The following is a 26,944-nucleotide window of genomic DNA, read 5'->3' as shown; positions in this document are numbered from 1 at the left end:
TAAGAACTAAAAGAGACTATAATTTAGTCATAGACTTATCCATTGGGAACCTATCATTTATTGCATTACTGTTTATTGTTGTTGGATGAGCGCAGAAGGGATCCCTTATTTTCTTGTGCATTGTGTTCCAGGGTGATTGAGTGATCATCTGTTGGTATCCCTATTGCAGCTCTCTGAGGCGCAGCAGTCCTCTACCTCCCCTTTTTTAGACACATACATACATACTTACCTTAAGTTCCCACGCAGGTCGGTCCTCTTCTCCAGTAGAATCCAAGGGGTACCTGTTGAAGAAATTATACTCACGAGATCCAGGGGTCCAGGCTCCTCGGGAAATCCAGGGGTAATCCACGTACTTGCATAAAATAAGAAAACGGAAAGCCGAGCCACGAACTGAAAGGGGCCCCATGTTTTCACATGGGACTCCTTTCCACGAATGCCAGAAACCCACTCTGACTGATGTCTAAGTGGGTTTCTTCAGCCAATCAGGGAGTGCCACGTTGTAGCACTCTCCTGATCGGCTGTGTGCTCCTGTACTGAGTGACAGGCAGCACACGGCAGTGTTACAATGTAGCGCCTATGCGCTACATTGTAACCAATGATGGGAACTTTCTGCCCTGCGGTTGACCTAAAGTGACGTCACCGCTGAGCAGAAAGTTCCCAGCATTGGTTACAATGTAGCGCATAGGCGCTACATTGTAACACTGCCGTGTGCTGCCTGTCAGTGAGGACAGGACCACACAGCTGATCAGGAGAGTGCTACAACGTGGCACTCCCTGATTGGCTGAAGAAACCCACTTAGACATCAGTCAGAGTGGGTTTCTGGCATTCGTGGAAAGGAGTCCCATGTGAAAACATGGGGCCCCTTTCAGTTCGTGGCTCGGCTTTCCGTTTTCTTATTTTATGCAAGTACGTGGATTACCCCTGGATTTCCCGAGGAGCCTGGACCCCTGGATCTCGTGAGTATAATTTCTTCAACAGGTACCCCTTGGATTCTACTGGAGAAGAGGACCGACCTGCGTGGGAACTTAAGGTAAGTATGTATGTATGTGTGTATGTATGTAATAAAATTATACTTTCACGGTGTGTGTGTCTTGTCTTTTTTTGGGTATTTTTTTAGTAGTAGTACTACAGGTACCAGCGGGCCCGTTTTTCCGTCGCATGCTGGTACTTGTGGTTCTCCAAGTACCAGCATGCGGGGGAGGCTTGCTGGGCCTTGTAGTACTGCTACTAAAAACAATATCTTTTCTTTTACAACAAAGGCTATCAGCCTCCCCATCCGCAGCCCATTGGATGGGGGGGGACAGCCTCGGGCTTCACCCCTGGCCCTTGGGTGGCTGGGGGGGGGGACCCCTTGATTGAAGGGGTCCCCACTCCCCCAGGGTACCCCGGCCAGGAGTGACTAGTTGGATTTTTGATGCCACGGCCGCAGGGCACTATATCAAAGTGACCCCCGGCTGTGGCATTATCTGTCCAGCTAGTGGAGCCCGGTGCTGGTTTTAAAAATACGGGGGACCCCTACTCTTTTTGTCCCCCGTATTTTTGGGACCAGGACCAGGCGCAGAGCCCGATGCTGGTTGCTTAAATATGGGGGAACCCCTGTCATTTTTTTTCCCATATTTCTGCAACCAGGATCGCCTCAAAGAGCCCGAGGCTGGTTATGCTTAGGAGGGGGGACCGCACGCAATTTTTTTAAATTTTACAGTGTTTAATTAAAAAAAAAAAAAAAGAACCCCAGCACGGATCACACAGATCCGGCCGAGATTAATTGTAAAAAAGTCGGCAGTGTTTTGCTAATCACTGCCGTAAAAAACACAAAAAAAACACGAATGACATCGACATCGGAAGAAAAGAAAAACCCGAATACGACAGCTTAGTAAATCCATCGTAACAAATTCAAAAAGTTGCAGTTTTACACTTTCGATGTCATTCGTGATTGAACTTTGACCTGAAACGGGAAAATACGAATCTTAGTAAATTTACCCCCTGGAGTGATTCAATATCAAAATCCTAAATGTATGATACTGTAGTTTCTTATAGGCTCTACACACTTGGCGATATTCTGAAAGATATGAACGATCTCGTTCATAAATGAACGAGAACTCGTTCATATCTTTCAGTGTGGAGACTCCAGCGATGAACGATGCGCGGCCCCGCGCTCGTTCATCGCTGATCTCCCGTCGGCTGTGCATGCAGGCCAATATGGACGATCTCGTCCATATTTGCCTGCACTTCAATGCAGCCGGGTGACGGGGGGAGTGAAGAAACTTCACTACCCCCGTCACTGCCCCCCCGCCGCCGGGTTGCTCGTCGGCCGTCGGGCACCTCGGCGGCACATCGCCGAGTGAGTAGGGCCCTTTAGGCAACAGTTTGTTGTGTATGTACAGTACTGCGCAAACGTTTTGGAAAAAAAGCTGCAAAGTAAGCATGCTTTCAAAAATAGAAGTTTTAGTAGATTCGATTATTTTTATCAATTAACAAAATGCAAAGTGAATGAACAGAAGAGAAATCTAAATCAAATCAATATTTAGTGTCGGCACCCTATGCCTTCAAAACGGCATCAATTCTTCTAGGTACACTTGCACACAGTTTTTGAACTTTGCAGGAAGATTGTTTCAAACATCTTGGAGAACTAAGTACAGATCTTCTGTGGATGTAGGCTTGCCCAAATCCTTCCGTCTCTTCCTTTAATCCCAGACAGACTCGAGGATGTTGAGATCAGGGCATTGACCATATCATCACTTCCAGGGCGCCTTGTTCTTCTTTACACTGAAGATAGTTCTTAATGACATTGGCTGTATGTTTGGGGATGTTGTCCTGCTGCAGAATAAATTTGGAGCCAGTCGGACGCCTCCCTGATGGAGTGATGAGTGTGGATGAGAAACGTAGATCTTGAGAAGATTGAAGAGGTCGGGTTGGGAGATTTTGAGATAAGCGAATAGATGTACATTGGTGTAGTTTGTAGAAATAATCTGTTTTCACTTTTAAAATGTAAATGGATATCACCCTGCAGTACTCCAGGAGGAAATGACAAATAATGCAAGTAGATGGCCAAGACTGCATATAGCATAGGTGGAGGGCGGATTCAAGTTGCAATGAGAAAATTGGAAGTGCTGCTGATAATAGTCGTCATCATCATCATCATCATCACCACTGTGTACTGTTCCACCCGCATTGTGATATGTATATATTATGCTTCATACAACTGATCCAAGATTAGATCCATAGATTTTTTTTGGGGGTAATTACCATGTACCTGTGTGTGCCTGAATTCTCCACTGATGGCATCCAAAACTGCACAACATGTTAGAGTCAGAGGTGGGAATTCAATTAGCATCACGGAGATGTGCAGTAGCTCCTGGGTTAAGTGCCTGGAACTATTCAATTGCACTCGCAGTAAACATATGACTGACGGATGTCTGCTCACACCCTCCTGATGATGCAAGCAGAAATCCACTTTAACTAGTGCGTTGGAGCTAGTTGCGGCGTTACCATGTGCAGTAACAGCATCATGCACGGCACTTAACCCGGGGGTGCAGTTTAATTTATGGCAATATGATTTGTGTAATGACTCCTTTGTATGCTAATTTTAAATTGGAAGGACAGAATATTTCATGTGGTCAAATCAGCCGCCTCATTACCTGTCAGTATAGTAATTAGAAGTTCCAGATTTTCTCTAATCTCGCGTTACATATTTCATCGTCACTATATATCTGCTGGGTAAATATCATACACTGTATAATATAATGGCGCTTTAAATATGTAACATGTTATGGGAATGACTTTTTTCAATGAAGTTTTCAAATACATACCATACACTGATACAGTGTATGGTGTTTACTGTTTGTGTTGAGTATTGGAGGATCTCGTATGTATCATTGTATGGGCAGCACTGATTTGCGCACCGGAGGATACCTATTTGTAAATGATCTACTGCAGGCATGTCCAAACTGCAGCCCTCCAGCTGTTGAGAAACTACACATCCCAGCATGCCCTGACACAGCTTTAGCATTCGCTGACAGCAAAACTGTGTCAAGGCATGCTGGGATATGTAGTTTCACAACAGCTGGAGGGCCGCAGTTTGGACATGCCTGATCTACTGGGTAGTCTTACACATGTCACGTTACTTGTTTTTACTCCTCTACATGAAATGTTTGATATTAAACTCCAGCTTCAACACCCCCACAGATGTTAAACCTGTCTTTGACAGGAAGGTTCAGTTACGAAGCTGGAGGGCATCCCTCTGTGTGTAACATCATGTGTCTATTTTCGTGCAGATGTTTTTAAGGGAAGCACATGAGCTATTGTGTAAAGATTACAGAACCACTTCATTTTTTCTTCTGCTGTAAAGAGCTGGGTGTAGCATGGCATTCATAACTAAATGGGGGCTTGTCCCCTTCATGACTCTCAGGAGTAGCTCCTGGCCAGCGCACGGTCCGGCTCCCGGCCAGCGCACGGTCCCCCGCACGGTCTGGCCACACCTGCGTTGGCCGGACCGCGCCCACAAAACGTGCCGCCCCCTCCCACCCAGCACCCGCCTCTGCCTGTCAATCAGGCAGAGGCGATCACTAGGCACATGACAGCGGCGTCAGCGCATGCGCAGTTATGACCTGATCGCTATGCTGCGAGGAACTGCAGCGATCGATCAGGTCAGAATGACCCCCTGAGACCACTGTGCAATTGTTGTACCACAGTTAATTCTTTTTCACCAAGGGAAAAACACTATAGTGCCACCCGCTATGTCTATTTGTAATCAGTCAGGCCAGCCCAATTGAATGACGGTAAGTGATGAGTAAAGGGATGATGTCGAGGTGGACGCTATTGTCACTGTGTCACAATATGCAGATGCCGCAGGTACACAAGACGCCTCCTGCAGGCTTCCCTGATTCACTATTGCCTCCAAATCGGTCCAGCGTCCGTCTATGTATTAGTCCCTAAGTCAGGGTTGGGGAACCTGCGGCCCTCCAGCTGTAGCTGGACTATATATCCCAGCATACCCTGCAACCGTTTTAGCATGGCCAAATAGCAAAACTATAGCAGGGCATACCGGTATGTGTAGTTCAACAACAGCTGGAGTGCCAAAGGAGTGATTAGAAGTCCTGTAAAAAGCTTACACTCCACAATCTGCATTTTTTTTTTAAAGACGCCTGTACCCCGACTCACTCTCAGCGCAGCATCCCTACTTAATACCATCGTTCGGAGTATGTGCACCTAAATGCCTTACCTGTTTTATCTCTTTGCACTAAAAAATTACAGATGGTTCTGGTCATGAAGTGGCAAACACGTCTGCACCAAGGGGTCTATTCATGAAGCAGTGAAAAGAGTGGAGAAGTGGACCAGTGGAGAAGTTGCCCATGGCAACCAATCAGTGTTGCAGTAACATTTATCAAGTGCATTCTATAAAATTATACGTTGCCATAGGCAACTTCTCCTCTGACTCACTTCTCCACTCTTTTCACTGCTTCATGAATAGACCCCCAAGTGTCATAACTTTGTGCCTCAGGTCTCAGTGATGGCACTGGCTCCAAGTGAATTGATAGACTTAACTCTGCTTTCAGTGTGTGTGTTGTATAGGTGATGGCTCTAGTTTAATTTACTATACCTCCAGATTCACCTTTAAATGCACATTTAGTAACTCATATATATATATATATATATATATATATATACTATGAGAAATTAGGAGAGCGCACTTATGAGTTAAAAGGTAATATCTTTATAGTAAAAAATGCAATATCCACATACATTTCAGTTTAAAATCACAAGCAGGGCAATGTTATAAAAACCGTCACGGCTGTGCTCCGTCTAGCTGATTCTGCTACATTGGCTCCGGACCCAGTAGCTGACGTCACAACTCCCACGGTGTGTAGCCACGCCTGTGGGCGTTGTGACGTCAGCTACTGGGTCCGGGTTAACCCCTGAGGAAGTCCCAGAAATGAATTAAGGGACGAAACGCGTCGGGCACCTACCGGCACTCCGCTCCTATTTGAGGAATAACCGATAAGCTCATATGTATTTTTAAATTGTACGAGTCCATCTATATGTTTTTTTGTCATTTTGTGTATTATTAAATAATTTTTTAAATGATACTACACTATCAGAGGCTTTTCCTTCCCATGTGGGAGCTTTGATTCTTTTAAGGCACTTGAGTCTGATGATGGAATGACGAAAGCATCATTCAATTTAGTGGAATTGTATATGTAAGTGCTTCGTATGAATATATTTTTTGATCTTCTCTGAATCACTTAGAGATACGGTGTTGCACCCTTAATAAATGGTACCTAAGCACACTACCTAAGAAAAGGGGGTCAGCACACTCTCTCTAACATACTTGCATATTACTCTGCCATATTTATTCAAAAAGCACTTAAGCACTTTTCTGCACATATTCACTTTTATTGCAAGCTTTGCACAAAGCAGCACTATGTCACTTTTAAGAGCAGCTTACTGATACATTGTCTTGCATATACGTACAAACTCCACACCAACACCTGGACGGATTGAAACGGAGAGTCAGTACGAGTAAGGGACACCCTGATGCAAAGACATTCCATATAAGGCAACTGTTCTACGTGTGTCTGGTACGCATATTTTAATTGTCATCTAAGGATTTGTAATGAACTATTCACAAACACTGAGGGCGCAACTGATTTATCACTAGAACAATATATATATATATATATATACAGGTTGAGTATCCCATATCCAAATATTCCGAAATACGGACTTTTTTGAGTGAGACTGAGATAGTGAAACCTTTGTTTTTTGATGGTTCAATGTACACAAACTTTGTTTAATACTCAAAGTTATTAAAAAGATTGTATTAAATGACCTTCAGGCTGTGTGCATAAGGTGTATATGAAACATAAATGAATTGTGTGAATATAGACACACTTTGTTTAATGCACAAAGTTATAAAAAATATTGGCTAAAATTACCTTCAGGCTGTGTGTATAAGGTGTATATGTAACATAAATGCATTCTGTGCTTAGATTTAGGTCCCATCACCATGATATCTCATTATGGTATGCAATTATTCCAAAATACGGAAAAATCAGATATCCAAAATTGCTCTGGTCCCAAGCATTTTGGATAAGGGATACTCAACCTGTATGTATATATATATATATACATATTTGTTGATCCGAATTTCCATCCATCTTTGTACATTTAGACAGTCTTTTTTTCTCTAGCAAATATTTGCCCAAACCAAATGATCAGCAGTAGGAATCCAAATCTTGTTCTTCTCGTAATATGTTTGGACTAAGTTAATTTTAGTTAGAGCATGTTCCTTCACGACACACATTATTGTTTACTTTACATATTTGCTTTCTACCATGACAACCGTCTTCCTCTGACCCTGCTAATATAGCTTAGAAGATGCACAGGGTAGGCAATCTTCTTGGATGATGATACGAGGGGTCACCTTATAATAATTCCTTATAGTCTGACACATGTTTCCGTGCGGTGATTAAAAATAATAATAAAACAAAGTTACCATATTCCTAAAGTCATTCATACTTCCAGTATGTCACTTTGGGGAGCATTTCTGAAAATTGCTTCTTGTGTAACTGATTATGTGCGAGGATCTATAATACTTTGCTGTCATCTTCCACAATGTTGCAGAGAACTAATACAGGCCAATACCATGAGCTGCGAGGTTCTAATGTGCTACCATAACATGAATTATTCAGGCAGGATAACCTTGCTGCTTGCTGCCCAAACCATACGTGGATGCCAGCAAAAAAGTGATTTGTTTATAAGTGTTCAGAATTGTTCATCAATTTTGAGACAAACAGGAATTTAACCACTTCACTTCTGATTCCTTTTCACCGCTGTGCTGAGCCTGTTTTTGGTCCTTTTTGGATTAGTTACTTTCCAACTTCATTGAGTCATTTATCTGTGTGCATACCCACACCAATTATGCCTTGTTTTTATTGTTTTATATGGAGGTTGAGGGTGTGTTGTAGGTGTGTAAGCAAAATTGCAGCTATGCTGAGTAAAGTGTACATCATACTTGCCTACTCTCCCTCCCGGACGTTGCAGCAGACTTACAAGTTTTTAGGGGTTGTCCCCCACATGCTCTGGATGAATAAAATATAATTGGTCTCTAACTGTTACACTTTTGCACTTCATTAGTAAAAACCTTAATATTTGCAGACTTTATTGCTATTAATTTGCAGTGTGTTTTCCTTTTTGATTGTATTATACATTGTTATTTACAAGGCAGTTTTTTCCCCCTTCTTTGAATATCATTTATTTTTTTGTTAGAAAATATTTCACCTTAAGAAAATGAATAATCTCAGAATATCGCACAGTCAATGGAAGTGAGCTAGTAATGTGGCTTTCCTCCTTGGCGTTGTATAAGAGGCAGCTAGGGAAATGTTCTCCTTAGTCAAAGTGATGAGTGGCTGACATCTCTGACATACGAGCTGTCCTATGGGACTGGAGAATATATTTTGCTCCTGCACAGAAATTTAATTGGACTTATTTTTTTGCATTGTATTGTGCTGTGCTTTCCAAGTAGCACAAAATATATTATCTGTCTAAAATAGAGTTCTTTACAAAGTTATATGATGCCTAGCACCGAAATACTGAAATTAGAACGCATTTCATTCTTTTCCTTCCCACTACCAAAATATTCTATTGCGTTCATTTTGATGATTTATAGACATTCTCATACAATACAGTCTTTTTCTCAGTTGTCCAATTGGTTTAATTTATTGGGGTCAGTTCAATTTAGCACCAGTTGAACACCGCAGAGAAGGAGCTCCCAGAGCTATTCAATTCAGCACAGTGTTATGCTGGAATTGGGGATTTCTTTGCGCACCCCTCTTAGGGTGCGAGCAGAAATCCGTCAAAACTACTGGCGTGATGCTGTTTTCTCCCCTTAGCGAGCCAGAAACAGCATTGCGCCCGGCTCTTAAGTTAGAGAATACCGGTTCTCGCGACTAAACACCATGTTTAAGGCGCGAGAACTGGCATTCTCTGACATAACATCGCGCTGAATCGAATAGCTCAATTTGAGTTGAATTGAATCGACCCCATTATGTTTAACGCTTGATTTCTGGTGAGACTGGGTGCATTAAAAAGTAGCAATACCAAATAGCAAGTAATGTACCCTTTTAACCACTGTTCCATGCAAATATGTAACACTTTATTGTGCAGTGGTTTGTCATGTAGTGTATTTGTGTTTGTGCGATGGTGGATTCTGAAGCTGGTCCCTTGCACACTGTACAGATTTCTTCCTCCTGATATTCACAGGAAATCAGCTATAAATAAGTATCTCCCCCTCAGGCTCTTAAGTGGCTTCCTAACCCGCAGAGTTAATTGAAAGTGTCTTATTGATTATATTTCTGCACTGAAAACAGTTTATAATCTATAATTGTACTGCTGACCACAGCCTCTGTGACTGGCTGCCTTCACACTTTTCATGCATTAAGGGACCTTTGCTGACGGCTCTTACATATTGGCTTTCATTTTGTCACAGGCCCTGGATGTGGATCGCACCATTCTCTACAAGATGAAGAAATCCGTAAAATCCATCAACACTTCTGGACTGGGTATGTATTTCGTTCCCCAACCGTACACTCCTTTTATTCTTCACTTTGCACTAACTGTTGATGTAGCCTGCAAGCAGCACACTTTTAATTTTTCACACAACTCAGAGTCAGAGCCCAGCAAGTATTTCCTGGCAGATAAGCAGGGCGTAAAATGTGTCTGTTCACTTGCTGTCACTCTTCAATCCGTGTAACAGAAATATCCATTTTCCATTCTTACCACACATTCCAAATATTTAGGGTTTATTTTACGCTACACATCTCATTCAATCATCACGGGATTTTTGGAAACTGCATTTGGGAATTAAATATTTGGGTGAATAACTAAACAGTGCTCAGAGTATTTGCACATGCTTTTCCCCAGGCCGTCAATGTGTTACATTTGCAGGTGGTGATTTGAAGATGTAATTGGTTTTTCAAGGAAAGTGTGGTCTGACGGGGCTTTAGCAATAATGTTATTTTTATGTGTTTGCAGATTTTATGTCAGAAGAAGGAACCATTTAAAATCTATATTGTCAAGATAAGAGTTTTTTCTTATTGGTTCAATGTTGGCAACTAGAACAGAATGTTCTGCACGACCAAATGATTTTCTTACGTGACAACATATCCTATATCTGCTATTCTAGGTGTTGTTTGTTTCTTAAAACATATCTTTTTACGCCTGCATTTTGTCTTTGATATCTATCTATACATCACTATCTCCTTTCAAAATCTCTCTGGAAGAAAAACAAGCATGGCTATCTGACACAGAAAGCACAGGCTCAAACAACTCTCAGCATATCATGTGATGTGGGATGGACAAGTGTTAGGATGTCCCAGTGCATACAAAGCTCAGAGATGTTTTCCAGAGTCTCTCTGCACACCATATAATGTGACATTTGACTGCGGTTGCCATTTTAGTCCCCGATACTCAGCATAATTCTAAATCATTAATAGCCACCTGAAAAATAAAAAAAAACATCTAATTGATTGCTGCGTAGTTGGAACAAGCACGTTTAATATAGTTTATGTCTGTAGACAATAGAGAGGCTAGGCACCAAGGGACTGCATATTGCCTGCCAGAATAGGCTGTATTTTATAGGTTTGGTTGATTTCTGCAGGTCGGAGTGAGACACTGCACAAGCCATTTTTTCGGACCTTGTCCCAGCTTTTTAAAGCAGACTGCCAGAGCAGCATTGTAACAGAATGCACAGTTTTGTGGCAGGTTGCATGCAGAAGCCGTCAGTTTATGGGGGTAATTCCAAGTTGATCACAGCAGGAAATTTTTTAGCAGTTGGGCAAAACCATGTGCAGTGCAGGGGGGGGGGGGGGGGGGGGGGGGCAGATATAACATGTGCAGAGAGAGATAGATTTGGGTGTTGTAAAAATAAAGCAGCCAATATTTACCCTGCACAGAAACAAAATAACCCACCCAAATCTAACTCTCTCTGCACATGTTATATCTGCTCCCCCTGCAGTGCACATGGTTTTGCCCAACTGCTAAAAAATTTCCTGCTGCGATCAACTTGGAATTACCCCCAATGTGTAGCAACCCATCAGCAATTCCTGTGTAGCAGAATCAATCCAAGCTCTCATTACCTAAGTCTAGTCAATATACCATCCCTAATGCTGAGGCTGAAGTGATCCAGTAATCACGGTAATGCCACCTGTCGTTTCTGTGCATCTCATTTGGTTACACTGTTGTGCTAATTGGTTCTAATTCTACATTTCCATGATCCAGGTGTTTCTATTCAGTGGCGCAAGCAATGTTTGGCAGAATCATAGAAACTGTGTATGTGTATAACACCTCATTTTTTTAATGAACATTATTAATTGCATTTTATATTTACTATCCCCTTTTCATAGTAGTATGTTTCTTGATGTCTTCTCGTTGTTCAACCTGGGCTTCTTCAGTTTCAGAATTTGCGGGTCTTGTCCTTAATTATTTAATTAATCATGTTGCTGTTTTATTGAAAGACGTGTGTGTTCTAGGCAGTTACTATACAGATTATCTGGATTCAGTGGCATTGACCTCAGGTATGGCATATTCTGCCATGTCACATAGAGATAGATGTATCAAACCTTGGAGAGTGATAAAGTGAAGAGAGATGTAGTACCAGCCAATCAGCTCCTGTCAGTTTTCAAACACAGCCTGTAACATAGCAATTAGGAGCTGATGGGTTGGTACTTTATCTGTCTCCAGTTTATCATTCTCCAGGGCTTATTACATATGTGGTCACAGCACTGATTGCAAATGACTGGTCGATCGCAGACACACAACCAGTTGATTGAGGTGGACGCAATCTGCAGTAGCCTACAAGAAACAGGGAGATTCTTATTGGCTATCTGCACCAAAATGAAGCCGTTGCAGCTAGTTGAAGCCGCGGCTGTCTCTGTAGATTGTCACTGTGACAGCAATATCAAATAGGAATTAGGCAGGTTCTTATTGGCTGAGACTGTTACATGTGACAGCCTCCATTTAGAGGATACTGCAGCCAGAGAGCTGGGTTGAGGAGGTCATGTGGGAAGGACTTTGTGACTTAGACCATCTGCCGACTAGAACTGGCAGGTATGGGGTATCCGCAGTAGTCCGCCTGCTGCACTGAGGCTGCTGCTGGACTTGGGAGCTCCTGTCTGCGGGGGACAATGTGTGTGAGTGTGTTTTCCTGTGTGGGCAATTAACATGAATTTTTCCAACGTGGGTAACTTTATTGTTTTCCTGTGTGGGGCAGTGTGTTTGATTTTTTTCCTGTGGTGGCCAATGTATGATTTCCGGGGAGACAATCTCTACACTCCTTACAGCAAGGCCACACACCTTTTTGTTATGCCACAACCATTTTTGGGGCGAACACTGCCCTATTAGGTCACAAAAGCTTTTAGCTTTCAGAGTAGATCACCGACTCCAAAAGTCTGGCCCACCCCCTGTAGCTTAGTAAATCTCCCTTGTTATTCTGGCAGAGACAAACATAGGCTTTCTAGAGAGATTTTCTATTAATAGGCAAATAGCAAGTTTCCTGAGTCACAAAGTTTTGATTATTCCTAAATGTAAGATGTTATCTAATAGCAAGTGTTAATTGATATTAGTGACCAATGATCTGGCTAGCATTCTAGAGGGAAACCGTGCCACTTACATGACTGCCACATGGCATACCTCCCATTGGCAGCCGTTGTAGAGTGACAGCTATACGTGAAGAGCTACTCAGAGAGTATACATGGCAGTGGTAGTGAGCTAGCCCTTGCGTGGCAGTTGCTGACAATTACAGAAAGAGAAGTGGCACTGTGAATTGTCCGCACAACAAAAATTAGGGAGTATTGCAGTAGTTGGAGATGAAAAATAGAATTATAAAAGTAAAATGTTGATAACTGTAATGAAATGTAAAAGAAAAAAAAGAAGGTACAGTACGCTGTATAAAAATGTCAAATCTCCATATTAAAAGTAACATCCGTTACCAAAATGATACACAAAGCTAATAGCCCTCACACCTGATAAAAGTCCAGTACTTCTCATGAAGACGTTGCAGAGGAACACTGGTCATTTATTTTCTGTAACGTCCTAGTGGATGCTGGGGACTCCGTCAGGACCATGGGGAATAGCGGCTCCGCAGGAGACAGGGCACAAAAGCAAGCTTTTAGGATCACATGGTGTGTACTGGCTCCTCCCCCTATGACCCTCCTCCAAGCCTCAGTTAGGTTTTTGTGCCCGTCCGAGCAGGGTGCAATCTAGGTGGCTCTCCTAAAGAGCTGCTTAGAAAAAGTTTTTAGGTTTATTATTTTCAGTGAGTCCTGCTGGCAACAGGCTCACTGCATCGAGGGACTTAGGGGAGAGATTTTCAACTCACCTGCGTGCAGGATGGATTGGAGTCTTAGGCTACTGGACATAGCTTCAGAGGGAGTCGGAACACAGGTCACCCTGGGGTTCGTCCCGGAGCCGCGCCGCCGATCCCCCTTACAGATGCTGAAGATCGAGGGTCCGGAAACAGGCGGCAGAAGGCTCTTCAGCCTTCATGAAGGTAGCGCACAGCACTGCAGCTGTGCGCCATTGTTGCTACACACTTCACACTGAACGGTCACGGAGGGTGCAGGGCGCTGCTGGGGGCGCCCTGGGCAGCAATATTTAATACCTTTGATGGCAAAGAATACATCACATATAGCCATTGAGGCTATATGTATGTATTTAACCCAGGCCAGATATCTCAAAACCCGGGAGAAAAGCCCGCCGAAAGGGGGCGGGGCTTATTCTCCTCAGCACACAGCGCCATTTTCCTGCTCAGCTCCGCTGTGAGGAAGGCTCCCAGGACTCTCCCCTGCACTGCACTACAGAAACAGGGTAACAAAGAGAAGGGGGGCATATTTTGGCGATATTTATATATTTAAAGCGCATATAACAAAAACAACACCTTTTAGGGTTGTTTATATACATTTTATAGCACTTTTGGTGTGTGCTGGCAAACTCTCCCTCTGTCTCCCCAAAGGGCTAGTGGGGTCCTGTCTTCGATAAGAGCATTCCCTGTGTGTCTGCTGTGTGTCGGTACGTGTGTGTCGACATGTATGAGGACGATGTTGGTGTGGAGGCGGAGCAATTGCCGGTAATGGATGGCTTTAATTATGGAATTACGTGATAATGTTAGTACATTACAAAAGTCAGTTGACGAAATGAGACGGCCGGAAAACCAGTTAGTACCTGCTCAGGCGTCTCAGACACCGTCAGGGGCTGTAAAACGTCCCTTACCTCAGTCAGTCGACACAGGTACCGACACAGATGAATCTAGTGTCGACGGTGAAGAAACAAACGTATTTTCCAATAGGGCCACACGTTATATGATCACGGCAATGAAGGAGGCTTTGCAGATCTCTGATACTGCAGGTACCTCAAAAAGGGGTATTATGTGGGGGGTGAAAAAACTACCTGTAGCTTTTCCAGAATCAGAGGAATTGAATGACGTGTGTGATGAAGCGTGGGTTAACCCAGATAGAAAACTGCTAATTTCTAAGAAGTTATTGGCATTATACCCTTTCCCACCAGAGGTTAGGGTGCGCTGGGAAACACCCCCTAAGGTGGATAAAGCGCTCACACGTTTATCAAAACAAGTGGCGTTGCCGTCTCCAGATACGGCCGCCCTCAAGGATCCAGCAGATAGGAGGCTGGAAACTACCCTGAAGAGTATATACACGCATACTGGTGTTATACTCCGACCAGCAATAGCCTCAGCATGGATGTGCAGTGCTGGGGTGGTTTGGTCGGATTCCCTGACTGAAAATATTGATACCCTGGATAGGGACAGTATTTTACTGACTATAGAGCATTTAAAGGATGCATTTCTATATATGCGAGATGCACAGAGGGATATTTGCACTCTGGCATCGAGAGTAAGTGCGATGTCCATATCTGCCAGAAGAAGTTTATGGACGCGACAGTGGTCAGGTGATGCGGATTCCAAAAGGCATATGGAAGTATTGCCATATAAAGGAGAGGAATTATTTGGGGTTGGTCTATCGGATCTGGTGGCCACGGCAACTGCCGGCAAATCCACTTTTTTACCTCAGACCCCCTCCCAACAGAAAAAGACACCGTCTTTTCAGCCGCAGTCCTTTCGCTCCTATAAAAACAAGCGGGCAAAAGGACAGTCTTATCTGCCACGAGGCAGAGGAAAGGGTAAGAGAGGGCAGCAAGCAGCCCCTGCCCAGGACCAGAAGCCCGCCCCGGGTTCTACAAAGCCATCAGCATGACGCTGGGGCTTTACAAGCGGACTCAGGAGCGGTGGGGGGTCGACTAAAGATTTTCAGCAATCAGTGGGCTCGCTCACAGGTGGACCCGTGGATCCTGCAGATAGTATCTCAGGGTTACATGTTGGAATTCGAAAGATCTCCCCCTCGCCGTTTTCCTAAAGTCTGCTTTACCAACGTCTCCCTCAGAAAGGGCGACGGTATTGGAAGCCATTCACAAGCTGTATTCTCAGCAGGTGATAGTCAAGGTACCCCTCCTACAACAGGGAAAGGGGTATTATTCCACACTATTTGTGGTACCGAAGCCGGACGGTTCGGTAAGACCTATTCTAAATCTGAAATCCTTGAACCTGTACATACAGAAATTCAAGTTCAAGATGGAGTCACTAAGAGCAGTGATAGCGAATCTGGAAGAAGGGGACTTCATGGTGTCCCTGGACATAAAAGATGCTTATCTGCATGTCCCAATTTACCCCTCACACCAAGGGTATCTCAGGTTCGTGATACAAGACTGTCATTATCAGTTTCAAACGCTGCCGTTTGGGTTGTCCACGGCACCTCGGGTCTTTACCAAGGTAATGACCGAAATGATGGTTCTTCTACGAAGAAAAGGCGTATTAATTATCCCTTACTTGGACGATCTCCTGATAAGGGCAAAGTCCAGAGAACAGCTGGAAGTCGGTGTAGCACTAACCCAAGTAGTGCTTCAACAACACGGGTGGATTCTGAATCTTCCAAAATCTCAATTGTCCCCGACAACACGTCTGCTGTTCCTGGGAATGATTCTGGACACGGTTCAGAAAAAGGTGTTTCTCCCGGAGGAGAAAGCAAGGGAGTTATCCGAACTTGTCAGGAACCTCCTAAAACCAGGAAATGTGTCAGTACATCAATGCACAAGAGTCCTGGGAAAGATGGTGGCTTCTTACGAAGCAATTCCATTCGGCAGATTCCATGCACAAATATTTCAGTGGGATCTGCTGGACAAATGGTCCGGATCGCATCTGCACATGCATCAGCGGATAACACTGTCACCAAGGACAAGGTTGTCTCTCCTGTGGTGGTTGCAGAGTGCCCATCTGTTAGAGGGCCGCAGGTTCGGCATACAGGACTGGGTCCTGGTGACTACGGATGCCAGCCTACGGGGCTGGGGAGCAGTCACACAGGGAAGAAACTTCCAGGGTGTATGGTCAAACCTGGAGACGTCTCTTCACATAAATATACTAGAGCTAAGAGCAATCTACAATGCTCTAAGCTTGGCGAAACCGCTGCTTCAGGGTCAGCCGGTGTTGATCCAGTCGGACAACATCACGGCAGTCGCCCACGTAAACAGACAAGGCGGCACGAGAAGCAGAAGAGCAATGACAGAAGCTGCAAGGATTCTTCGCTGGGCGGAAAATCATGTCATAGCACTGTCAGCAGTGTTCATCCCGGGAGTGGACAACTGGGAAGCAGACTTCCTCAGCAGACACGACCTTTACCCGGGAGAGTGGGGACTTCATCCGGAAGTTTTCCACATGATTGTGAACCATTGGGAAAAACCAAAGGTGGACATGATGGCGTCTCGCCTCAACAAAAAACTGGACAGATATTGCGCCAGGTCAAGAGACCCTCAGGCAATAGCTGTGGACGCTCTGGTAACACCGTGGGTGTACCAGTCAGTGTATGTGTTTCCTACTCTGCCTCTCATACCAAAGGTACTGAGAATTATACGGAAAAGGGGAGTAAGAACAATACTAGTGGCTCCGGATTGGCCAAGAAGAACTTGGTATCCGGAACTTCAAGAGATGCTCACGGAAGATCCGTGGCCTCTACCTCTAAGAAGGGATCTGCTTCAGCAGGGACCTTGTATGTTCCAAGACTTACCGCGACTGCGTTTGACGGCATGGCGGTTGAACGCCGGATTCTAAAAGAAAAGGGCATTCCAGAGGAAGTTATTCCTACCTTGATTAAAGCTAGGAAAGAAGTGACCGCACAACATTATCACCGCATTTGGAGAAAATATGTTGCGTGGTGTGAGGCCAAGAAGGCCCCAACGGAAGAATTTCAATTGGGTCGATTCCTACATTTCCTGCAGGCAGGATTGTCTATGGGCCTCAAATTGGGGTCTATTAAAGTTCAAATTTCGGCCTTATCAATCTTCTTCCAGAAAGAATTGGCTTCAGTGCCTGAAGTACAAACTTTTGTCAAGGGTGTACTACATATACAACCCCCAATTGTGCCTCCAGTGGCACCGTGGGATCTAAACGTAGTTTTGGAATTTCTCAAATCTCATTGGTTTGAGCCTCTCAAATCGGTAGATTTGAAGTATCTTACATGGAAAGTAACCATGCTATTGGCCCTGGCTTCAGCCAGGAGAGTTTCAGAGTTGGCGGCTTTATCGTACAAAAGCCCATATCTGATTTTCCATTCGGACAGGGCAGAACTGCGGACACGTCCTCATTTTCTCCCTAAGGTGGTTTCGGCTTTTCACTTGAACCAGCCTATTGTGGTGCCTGCGGCTACTAGCGACTTGGAGGACTCCAAGTTACTGGACGTTGTCAGAGCATTGAAAATATATATTTCAAGGACAGCTGGAGTCAGAAAATCTGACTCGTTGTTTATCTTGTATGCACCCAACAAGATGGGTGCTCCTGCGTCTAAGCAGACGATTGCTCGTTGGATCTGTAGCACAATTCAACTTGCACATTCTGTGGCAGGCCTGCCACAGCCTAAAACTGTAAAAGCCCACTCCACAAGGAAGGTGGGCTCATCTTGGGCGGCTGCCCGAGGGGTCTCGGCATTACAACTTTGCCGAGCAGCTACGTGGTCAGGGGAGAACACGTTTGTAAAATTTTACAAATTTGATACTCTGGCTAAAGAGGACTTGGAGTTCTCTCATTCGGTGCTGCAGAGTCATCCGCACTCTCCCGCCCGTTTGGGAGCTTTGGTATAATCCCCATGGTCCTGACGGAGTCCCCAGCATCCACTAGGACGTTAGAGAAAATAAGAATTTACTTACCGATAATTCTATTTCTCGTAGTCCGTAGTGGATGCTGGGCGCCCATCCCAAGTGCGGATTGTCTGCATTACTTGTACATAGTTATTGTTACAAAAATCGGGTTATTATTGTTGTGAGCCATCTTTTTTAAGAGGCTACTTCTTTGTTATCATACTGTTAACTGGGTTCAGATCACAAGTTGTACGGTGTGATTGGTGTGGCTGGTATGAGTCTTACCCGGGATTCAAGATCCTTCCTTATTGTGTACGCTCGTCCGGGCACAGTACCTAACTGAGGCTTGGAGGAGGGTCATAGGGGGAGGAGCCAGTACACACCATGTGATCCTAAAAGCTTGCTTTTGTGCCCTGTCTCCTGCGGAGCCGCTATTCCCCATGGTCCTGACGGAGTCCCCAGCATCCACTACGGACTACGAGAAATAGAATTATCGGTAAGTAAATTCTTATTTTAATTTACTTTAGATGTCTGTCTGTCTGTCTATCTATCTGTCAAAGTAATACACTAGAGCCAAAGACTAAGGGGTATATTTACTAAAGTCTAAAGCCTATAGCAACCAATCATATTCTAGCTATTATCTCCTAGAAGGTGCTAGATAAATGATAAGTAGATTCTGATTGGTTGCTATGGGCAACATCTCCACTTCTGAAAACCCACACTTTAGTAAATATACCCCTAAGTTAGAACAGTGTCCATAGCCAGTGTTCATCAAAACATAGGCAGATACTCACAAAACTGATTCCTAGTCTATAGGCAATGTATTAAAGTTATATTGAATCAACACAGATTGTCATCCCTACCAAGAGCAGTATTCAATTAGAGTCGGATTTCTGTCGGGTTTTTGCCCGTTTTTGACAATGCCGATCCGACTTTTTTTTTAAGCCGAATTGGCATTGTCAAAATCGGGCTAAAAATCTGTTGGGAAAAGTCCACAAATCCGACAAAATACGTGGATCCGCGACTAATCCACCAATCCACGAGGTTTCCGACAAGTCTGAAAAATGGCAACAGATTTGAATAGGTCGAATCCAGATTCGACCTAAAAAAGTCTGAAAATTAAGTTTTTCCGACTTGTCGGATTAATTGAATACACCCCTATATCTGACGTCGCATTTATTCCGGTCAGAGAGGAGGGCAGTCTTTCTGAATGTGAGAGTAAGGGCAAATGGAACTGAATGCTTCCGGGTAGTTCAGAAGACAACTGCTGGTTCCTTAAATTTATAATAAGGAAACACAAGGAACGTGCCCTTGTCTTGGCTTACAGTATATCGCTGAGCCCTGTGAACCTGATCTATTTCCACAGCCTCAACCTCCCAGTCAGCCAGATTGGAACAAGCATAGCAGGTAGGACGCTACTTCAGTACCTCCTGTGTCTCTTATAAGCCGACATTACAGTGGATGCAATTAAAGAAATTCTACTGCTGATTTGTAATGTCCTCTAGTTGTGGCAATATTTGACCTGACATCATGGATGGGGAATTTTTTTTTTTATGCATCACTTATTGCCTGTCTAATGTGATGGAGCTATACTCAATTCTTTCACGTTTTCATGCACATGTGGGCACTGCTATTGTGTAGTGTTGGGACTGTTGATATCGGAGAAGCCTTTACGCGGCTCAGCAGCTAACCATGTCTTTGCAAACGCATGTAACCAATTTTCTGAAATTCTATTACAGGATAGGATCAAGTATTGTTACAGGTATTAGTCAGTGTGCTAGGGGGAAAGCACCCTCCTCTCTGCTGTTTGTGACCCCTCACCTTTTTTAGTACCTAATATAATTTTCTCCAGGAATGATTGAGCAGCTACCACTGTTTGTCGACATTGGTAAGAATGCAGTGATTAGTGATGTCACTAAAGTGTTAGAGACTGGTAGACTAGTACACTGTGTGTTTTATTTAATTTTTAAGGCATTATTTATTAAACGTTTTTCGAATACTATATTCCGTCAATAAAATATAAAAGTTATAGCGATACAAGGGATAAAAATTACAAAATATCAGGAAAATCTATTTTATTGGTTTTACAATAAAGAAACATACTAGTAACAGCGTGTAATCAGGCAGCAATACTATTCAAGGTGAGGAAGGAGAAAGTAATTTTTCAGAAAGGTGGGAGCACTGTAGACATACATTGGAAATGTAACTCAGCTGAGTCATAACATAGCAAGGTGATCAGAATAACAGTTACAGTCCGAGGGAGAAAATAATGAACAGATTAAGAACAACAACATAAAAATAAGAGAACAAAATTAGGGCAATAAAGCAAAGAAAAAGGTTTAAAACAAAACTAGACCATACACCTAATAATTTAATGAATAGCAAAGCATCCAGCTTAAAGTTGTTCCCCAAAATAGCATACTGAGATAGTAATCTCCGATATAATAGCCCAGAGTGACTGTGTGTATAACGCTGGGCGTGGCTAGGAGCTCTCATTCGGTTAGCGGCAGGTCTATCACACCCAGTCCACAGCTGATTGGGTGAGAAATGCCCTCCCACACAGTTTACATCCAATGGGAGGCTCTGCCCTTTGGCTGCTGTGTGTTCCCAGAGCAGGATTAACAATGGGGCCGATGGAGATGGAGATGCAGGTCCAGGTCCACACCCCAAAATAGGCCCACTGCATCTGCAGCAACACACCCTCCAACAGTTTACACATAAAAATCGGTATATGGCCACGGGTAAAGTGGGCGTGGCCATGCCCCTTTTCCTGTACTTTCAATGGAAGTTTGGAGAGCCAAAAATCGGTACAGACAATAAAAAAAAAGGTTCTGTACCTGCCAAAAAGGTCCAGCTGGAGGGTATGCCACTGCATCTGCAACATGTCTGCGCTGTAGATAGGGGGAAAAAAATAATCCTTTTACTGCAGCGTCCTATGCCAGTCCGCCTGCCCCCTCTGGCATCAACAATCCCCACTCCCTAGCCACGGCGCTGTTGGAACAAACGCTGCTGCGGCCACCGGCATAGATGTGTATGAAAGCGGCGCAGTGGAAGCTTTCATAGCCCTCCCTGCGCCGCATACTCTCTGAGCCCCGGAGCCTTCTTGCGCGTGATGTCACAGAAGTGCCTCCCAGCCACAGCCGCGCCCAGATCCCTAGAGGCCCTGATTCCGCAACACAGCACCTGGGCAGCCGGCCTGGAAGCCCCGAGATGGCTAATGTAACGGATAGAGTGGGTGATATCGCGGATGGTAATGTCTGGACGCTGAATCAAAGTAAAAGGTGACAGTGCTGTGCAGTGCAGTGGGTGTGCAGTGTCACTGACACTGCACTCTCACCTTTTACATTGATTCAGCGAGTCAGTCAGTTCTGCCAGCCAGTCACTATTGTTAGCACCGGTGTCCCTACGCGCCGCATTACAGGGAAGTAGATGCACTAAATAAACTACAGCTCCCAGCAGCCCTTAGCGCCGAACCATTCCAGAGTGCGAGTCTCCGGGTGAGCCACTGCCAAAGGGAGGACAGCAGCTTAGCTGCTTCCAGGAGGAGAAGCTGGAGAAGCATTACCCGACCCTCCACCACTCGCAGTACCTCTGGGCCCCAACCACGGCATCCCCACACCACCTCTCCACCACCGGCGGTGGCTCTGGACCCCCTCCCGCCCACAGCACCCCTGCACCCGCCCCTCCCTCACCTGCGGCACCACCGCACCCATCCGTCCCCCACCCGCGGCACCCCCGCAACCGTCCCTCCCCCAACCGTGATGGCTCCGGACCCCCACCCGCGGCACCCACGCACTCGCCCCTCCTCCACCCGCGACATTACTGCAGTCCCTCCCCCACCCGCAGCACCCTCAAAACTGCCCCTCCCCCATCTGCGTCTCCCCCGCACCCGCCAATCCCTCAACCATAGCACCTTCTGGGTGATTCAACAGGCCCTGTATGCGCTGTTCACACCGTTGCAAGGGGCTATGACCTCTTAACCATTGCACGCCCTATTTCCGTGCAATGTTTAACCACTCACACAATTATGATTGGAGGTAATACTCCATATAATAAAAATATACTGCATGCCACAAGGGTTAAGGGGGCATAGCCCCTTATGACGGTGTGAAGAGCGCCAGCAGGGCGCGATGAATCACCTAGTGGTAGCATATAAATAGACATAGAACAGGCAATACATATAATTTTTCAGGATAATTGCCCATACAAGTACCATGAGGTTGTCCCAAAGAGTTTCATAAGTTGGTGACTTTTGAACTTTTTAATGACGTGTGTCAGTGAAATCATCCTAAATATGGGGCTATCATTAAGAATATGACCCAGTTCTTCCTCCCAGTCACTGACATACGAAGAAACCCCTGCGACTCTTACACAAGGAAGACTCCTGTATATGTGAGACAATCAATGATTTAGGTCATTGTATGATCAACATAGAACTATAAAGGAGGTGATATCATTAAAAGGCCTAATTAGGGTTGGCAGTGAAGTAATGAAGTGTTCTAGCTGTGTACGATGCCAGTAGTCTAGGTTGGCTCTGAACTGTAAAAGTAATTGCTGGCAAAGATTCCAGTGGCGGCCCTAAGATAAAATAAACCAGAAGGGCCACTCTGTTCTTCCGGACTTAACAACCCCCACCCCCCCACCCATCCCTATCCTCCCTTTTTGGTATCAAGCATACCTGGCGGAGGGGTGCACCCTATCACTGTGACAGTATGTAAAAGAGGTAGGTTATTCTATTTCTTTGTAAGGTCTTGTGAGAATAAAAGTCCTGCACAGAACAAGAACGAGCAGAGCTCTGCGCCGGTTAGCCCTCTCTTTATGTTACCCAGTGTGATCTCCCGGGACAATTTGCATATGTATCGGAGACATTTACATACCAAATGCCTAATCTCCATACACACGGGGCTGGTCATGCATGCACAATATCTGCCTGAATGAAACAGACCCATTTATTGTATTGATCATTACCATCCTACTTGTTGCTTCCAGAGATTTCTGTAGGTTGCACTTATGTTTTGCACAGTATATGAACACAGTATTATGGTGATTAGAATTATAATTCAGCAATATTGCAAGCGCATTATTGAGTATGAATTGTAGCTAGCCTTCTTCAAAGCACAATGTTAAATTGCTGTGTACCTTTCTAAGTAGAAAGTACATTATTTGCAGCACTCAGTGGAATTGTAGAATGGCTGAATTTATTTGCCCAAATCCCTTTAACTCCGTAGATCTCTTATCTATACCATGCCAGGGGTGACCAATGCAACTGAGGCAAAAATCAGTCACATGGAGGATCGTTAACCACAACTGAAATCTATGGCGTTTGTCAAAGTCACCTTTTAAATAAACAATTAGATATGTTAGTAGTATAACTATTAGAGGAGAGCTTTTTATATACTGACTGCTTGTTCTTGTCCGGAGACTTTTATCCTTGGTTCAGGACAAGTTACTTGCCCCCCTTTAATGCTACATTAGCGATTGCTATGGTGATCTACAACAGGATTTTGTAGCTTCTTTACTCCCAACATTAATCACTGATACATTTCAGAGGCGTAGAGACGATGCTTAGTTCTAGGATTTAAGGTTTTGGGGGAGCTGCAGCTACTGCAGTGTCAGGGACGGTATGCCGCCAGTAGATCTACAGTGTCTAGTTAGTCACGAGGCACCTTACCCGATCGCTCACCATGCTAGGGGACGCAGTGTACTAATTGAGGGTCCACATGCAGGGATGGCGAAAACAACCCCAAAAATTGCAAAACTGTTGTGTCAACCTTTTCCTGTGTCAACCATTTTCTTTTTCATGTGTCGACCTGTTGTAGCTGTCAACCTTTCATAGGCCGACCTAATAACCATGTCAACCGTTTGTCCATGTCGGCATTTTAACTGTAGACCATATGGTGCCAACCTAATGATTGTAGACCTTCTTACTGTAGATCTATTTGCCCGTAAACGCCAGGGATAGGTTGGATATTTGTGATGAGGATTCGAAATATATCTTTAGGGCATGACCACTCCTAATGGAAAACCCACACCCAACGTTTATGCAATTTGTCGGAACAGAATTTCTCAGGAGTGACATGGCAAATGGCTGCAACAAATCCTGCAGTTACTGGGGATATATATCCTAGTACGTGTTTAAGATGTATCACTATAGCAGCTCCTTTAGCTTTCACAACTGTCTGAGTTAGCTGCCTATGGTATACTGTTTGCATTTAAGGAGGTCAATTCAGTTAGGAGGGAATTGGGTCTCATGAGTCACTCACAGGTGAAAATTGTTCTCGGAATTTCTTGATATGCAATTTAAAAATCAGTTAATGCTGCAAAATAATATTTTCTTTATTTGTGTGCGCATCTCTGTGAGCAGTGGAACAGGTGGGGAATGTCCTTGTTTTAAGGTAAACATGATGCAACATTGACTCTGATTCAGAGTTGTACGCAAACCCAATGGTTTGTGTAATACTGCGATGGAGCCTGCACGATGCAGCAGCACTGAAACCGCTTCTAGGCTAGGGACTGTATAGTTTGCTGTCCTAAGAAGCAGTGTAAGGCTGGCAATTACCACTGTGTGGTCTTCACACTGGAAGCTCTCACTGCTAATTGCAGTCCGAACTGGCAGCCCAAGTGGAGGAGTTTCCTCCCCCTGGCACTGCTAGCTCTGCGTGAGATCAGCAGAAAGAGCTTCCGATGGGAAGCCCAAGACAGTACACATCCACTGCTCCTCTTTTAGGGACAAGCCGGACTGCAGAGTCCAGGACTGTCTACTGCTGTGCCCTGCTCCACTAGTGATTAGTGATCATACTCACTGGGGATGGCGGTCATTAGGGCGACATACATTGGGTCGACCACATTTGGTCGACATGGTCATTAGGTCGACATGTACTAGGTCGACATGGAAAACGGTCGACATGAGTTTTCACAATTGTTTTCATTTTTTGACCTTTTTAATACTTAAAGATCCACGTGGACTACAATTGGGAACGGTAACCTGTCCGTAGTTCGCTCGCCATGCGAGAGGTCACGGTGCACTAATTGGGGTTCCCAGTCAGTTTTCAAAGAAAACGACACCAAAAAAAGTAAAAAAAAAACCCTCATGTTGACCTAATGACCTTGACGATTAAGTGATCATGTCGACCTAATTCATGTCGACCAAACGTATGTCGACCTAATGAGCCACAATGGGGTGCCCAGACTGGAGCTCATTGGAGGTGGTGAGTGGCGGCGGATTCTACTGGCGGTAAAATCCGACACTGATAGCAAGGGTTGTTTCCAACGTTTGCTAAACTTGCATTTATACACTTCTTGGCGGTCATTTTTTTTTTACTAATGTAAAAAAAAAAGCCCTCTATGTTGTTCTGTGATCTTATTTGCCACTTTTTGGGGTTCAGGCTGATTTCCCTATTTTTCAAGTGCACTATAGAAATAACAGGTTGGGGCTGATATGCCGGCGGTCGGGATACCGGAGGTCAGCATAGCAACTCAGGGATCCTGGCCGCCAGAATGCCGGCGGGGGGGTGGCAGCGCACAACGGAGCGACTTGAGGGCTCGCCATGCAGCGGGCTCGGTGGCTTGCTGCGCTTGCCACAGGTTCTGTTCCCTCTCTAGGGGGAATAGCCCCTAATAGCCGGCATTCCAGCTGGTTGGCATTGTCAGTGGTCGGGGTTCCGGTGTCATTCTCCTGACTGCTGGGTTCTCGACCGCCGGTATATCAACTGCTTCCGGAAATAACATGTAACATTGCTGCAGTGTCTGCAAATTACAGGTTACAACTGAATTATGTGATTATCAGGAGTGCAGCCTCCCTGTGCGCAGTTTATAAATTGCTGTTTCGCTCTATTGAAATCACAGCTTATATTAACTCCTTATAGTGATAGGTAATACGCAAAAAGCTATTAATTAAAATATGTTCACATGGTTATTCACATGGCGTGTCCTCTAAACTAGGCTGACCATATTATCCATTTAACATGGGACACTCATGAATTACACAGATTCTGTGGCCGCTTAAAACCAGGTGAAATGCAGGCTTGAGGTCAGCTAGCCACAGAACCTGTGTAATTCATAAGTGTCCCAGGTTAAATGGATAATATGGTCTGCCTATCTAAACTAATATGGAGTCTGCACAAACATGTTTTTACATGAAATAAAGTTTATTACCATGAAAATATTTCCTTTGAACAGAGTAGTAAAGTGTCATCTGCCCTCTAGATTGTCATCTCTATTAAGAAAGACCCTCTTGTGGTTATTATGTATATTTGATTACAGGGGCGGATGGGGATGGAAAACCAGCCTTGGAAATTTCTGAAAGCAGCTGTTATAGGGGCCGGGTCTGTGAGGTTCCGGTATGAATGGTCGACCATGTTATGGTCGACAGTCATTAGGTCGACCACTATTGGTCGACATTGACATGGTTGACATGGACACATGGTCGACACATGAAAATGGTCGACACATGAAAGGTCGACATATGAAAAGGTCGACATGAGTTTTTTAACTTTTTTGGTGTCGTTTTTTGCGTAAAGTGACTGGGAACCCCAATTAGTGCACCGTGTCCCCTCGCATGGCTCGCTTCGCTCGCCATGCTTCGGGCATGGTGCCTTCGCTCTGCTACCGCTTCGCTCGGCACACTTTACGGTTCCAATCGTAGTCCATGTGGATCGTAAAGTATGGAAAAGTTCCCCAAAAGAAAAAAAAGTTAAACTCATGTCGACCTTTTCATGTGTCGACATTTCACGTGTCGACCATTTTCATGTGTCGA

General features: G+C 44.6%; 1 protein-coding gene across 3 annotated transcripts in view; it reads left to right on the top strand.

Annotated features, from left to right (window-relative positions):
• The window catches only part of ASAP2 (ArfGAP with SH3 domain, ankyrin repeat and PH domain 2), a 318,205-nt gene that overhangs the window by 90,882 nt on the left and 200,379 nt on the right, over window positions 1–26,944 (top strand). For 2 of the 3 annotated variants that reach the window (XM_063915446.1, XM_063915445.1), the window contains exon 2: window positions 9,488–9,560. In XM_063915446.1, the coding sequence (XP_063771516.1) occupies window positions 9,488–9,560 (73 nt within the window). Of the gene's footprint in view, window positions 1–9,487; window positions 9,561–11,129; window positions 11,194–26,944 lie in introns of those variants that run through there. The other variant, XM_063915447.1, reaches the window with a different exon arrangement.

This window comes from Pseudophryne corroboree, chromosome 4 (assembly GCF_028390025.1).
Source record: "Pseudophryne corroboree isolate aPseCor3 chromosome 4, aPseCor3.hap2, whole genome shotgun sequence".
NCBI classification, from domain to species: Eukaryota; Metazoa; Chordata; class Amphibia; order Anura; family Myobatrachidae; genus Pseudophryne; species Pseudophryne corroboree.
This window is presented reverse-complemented; position numbering and strand designations above follow the sequence as displayed.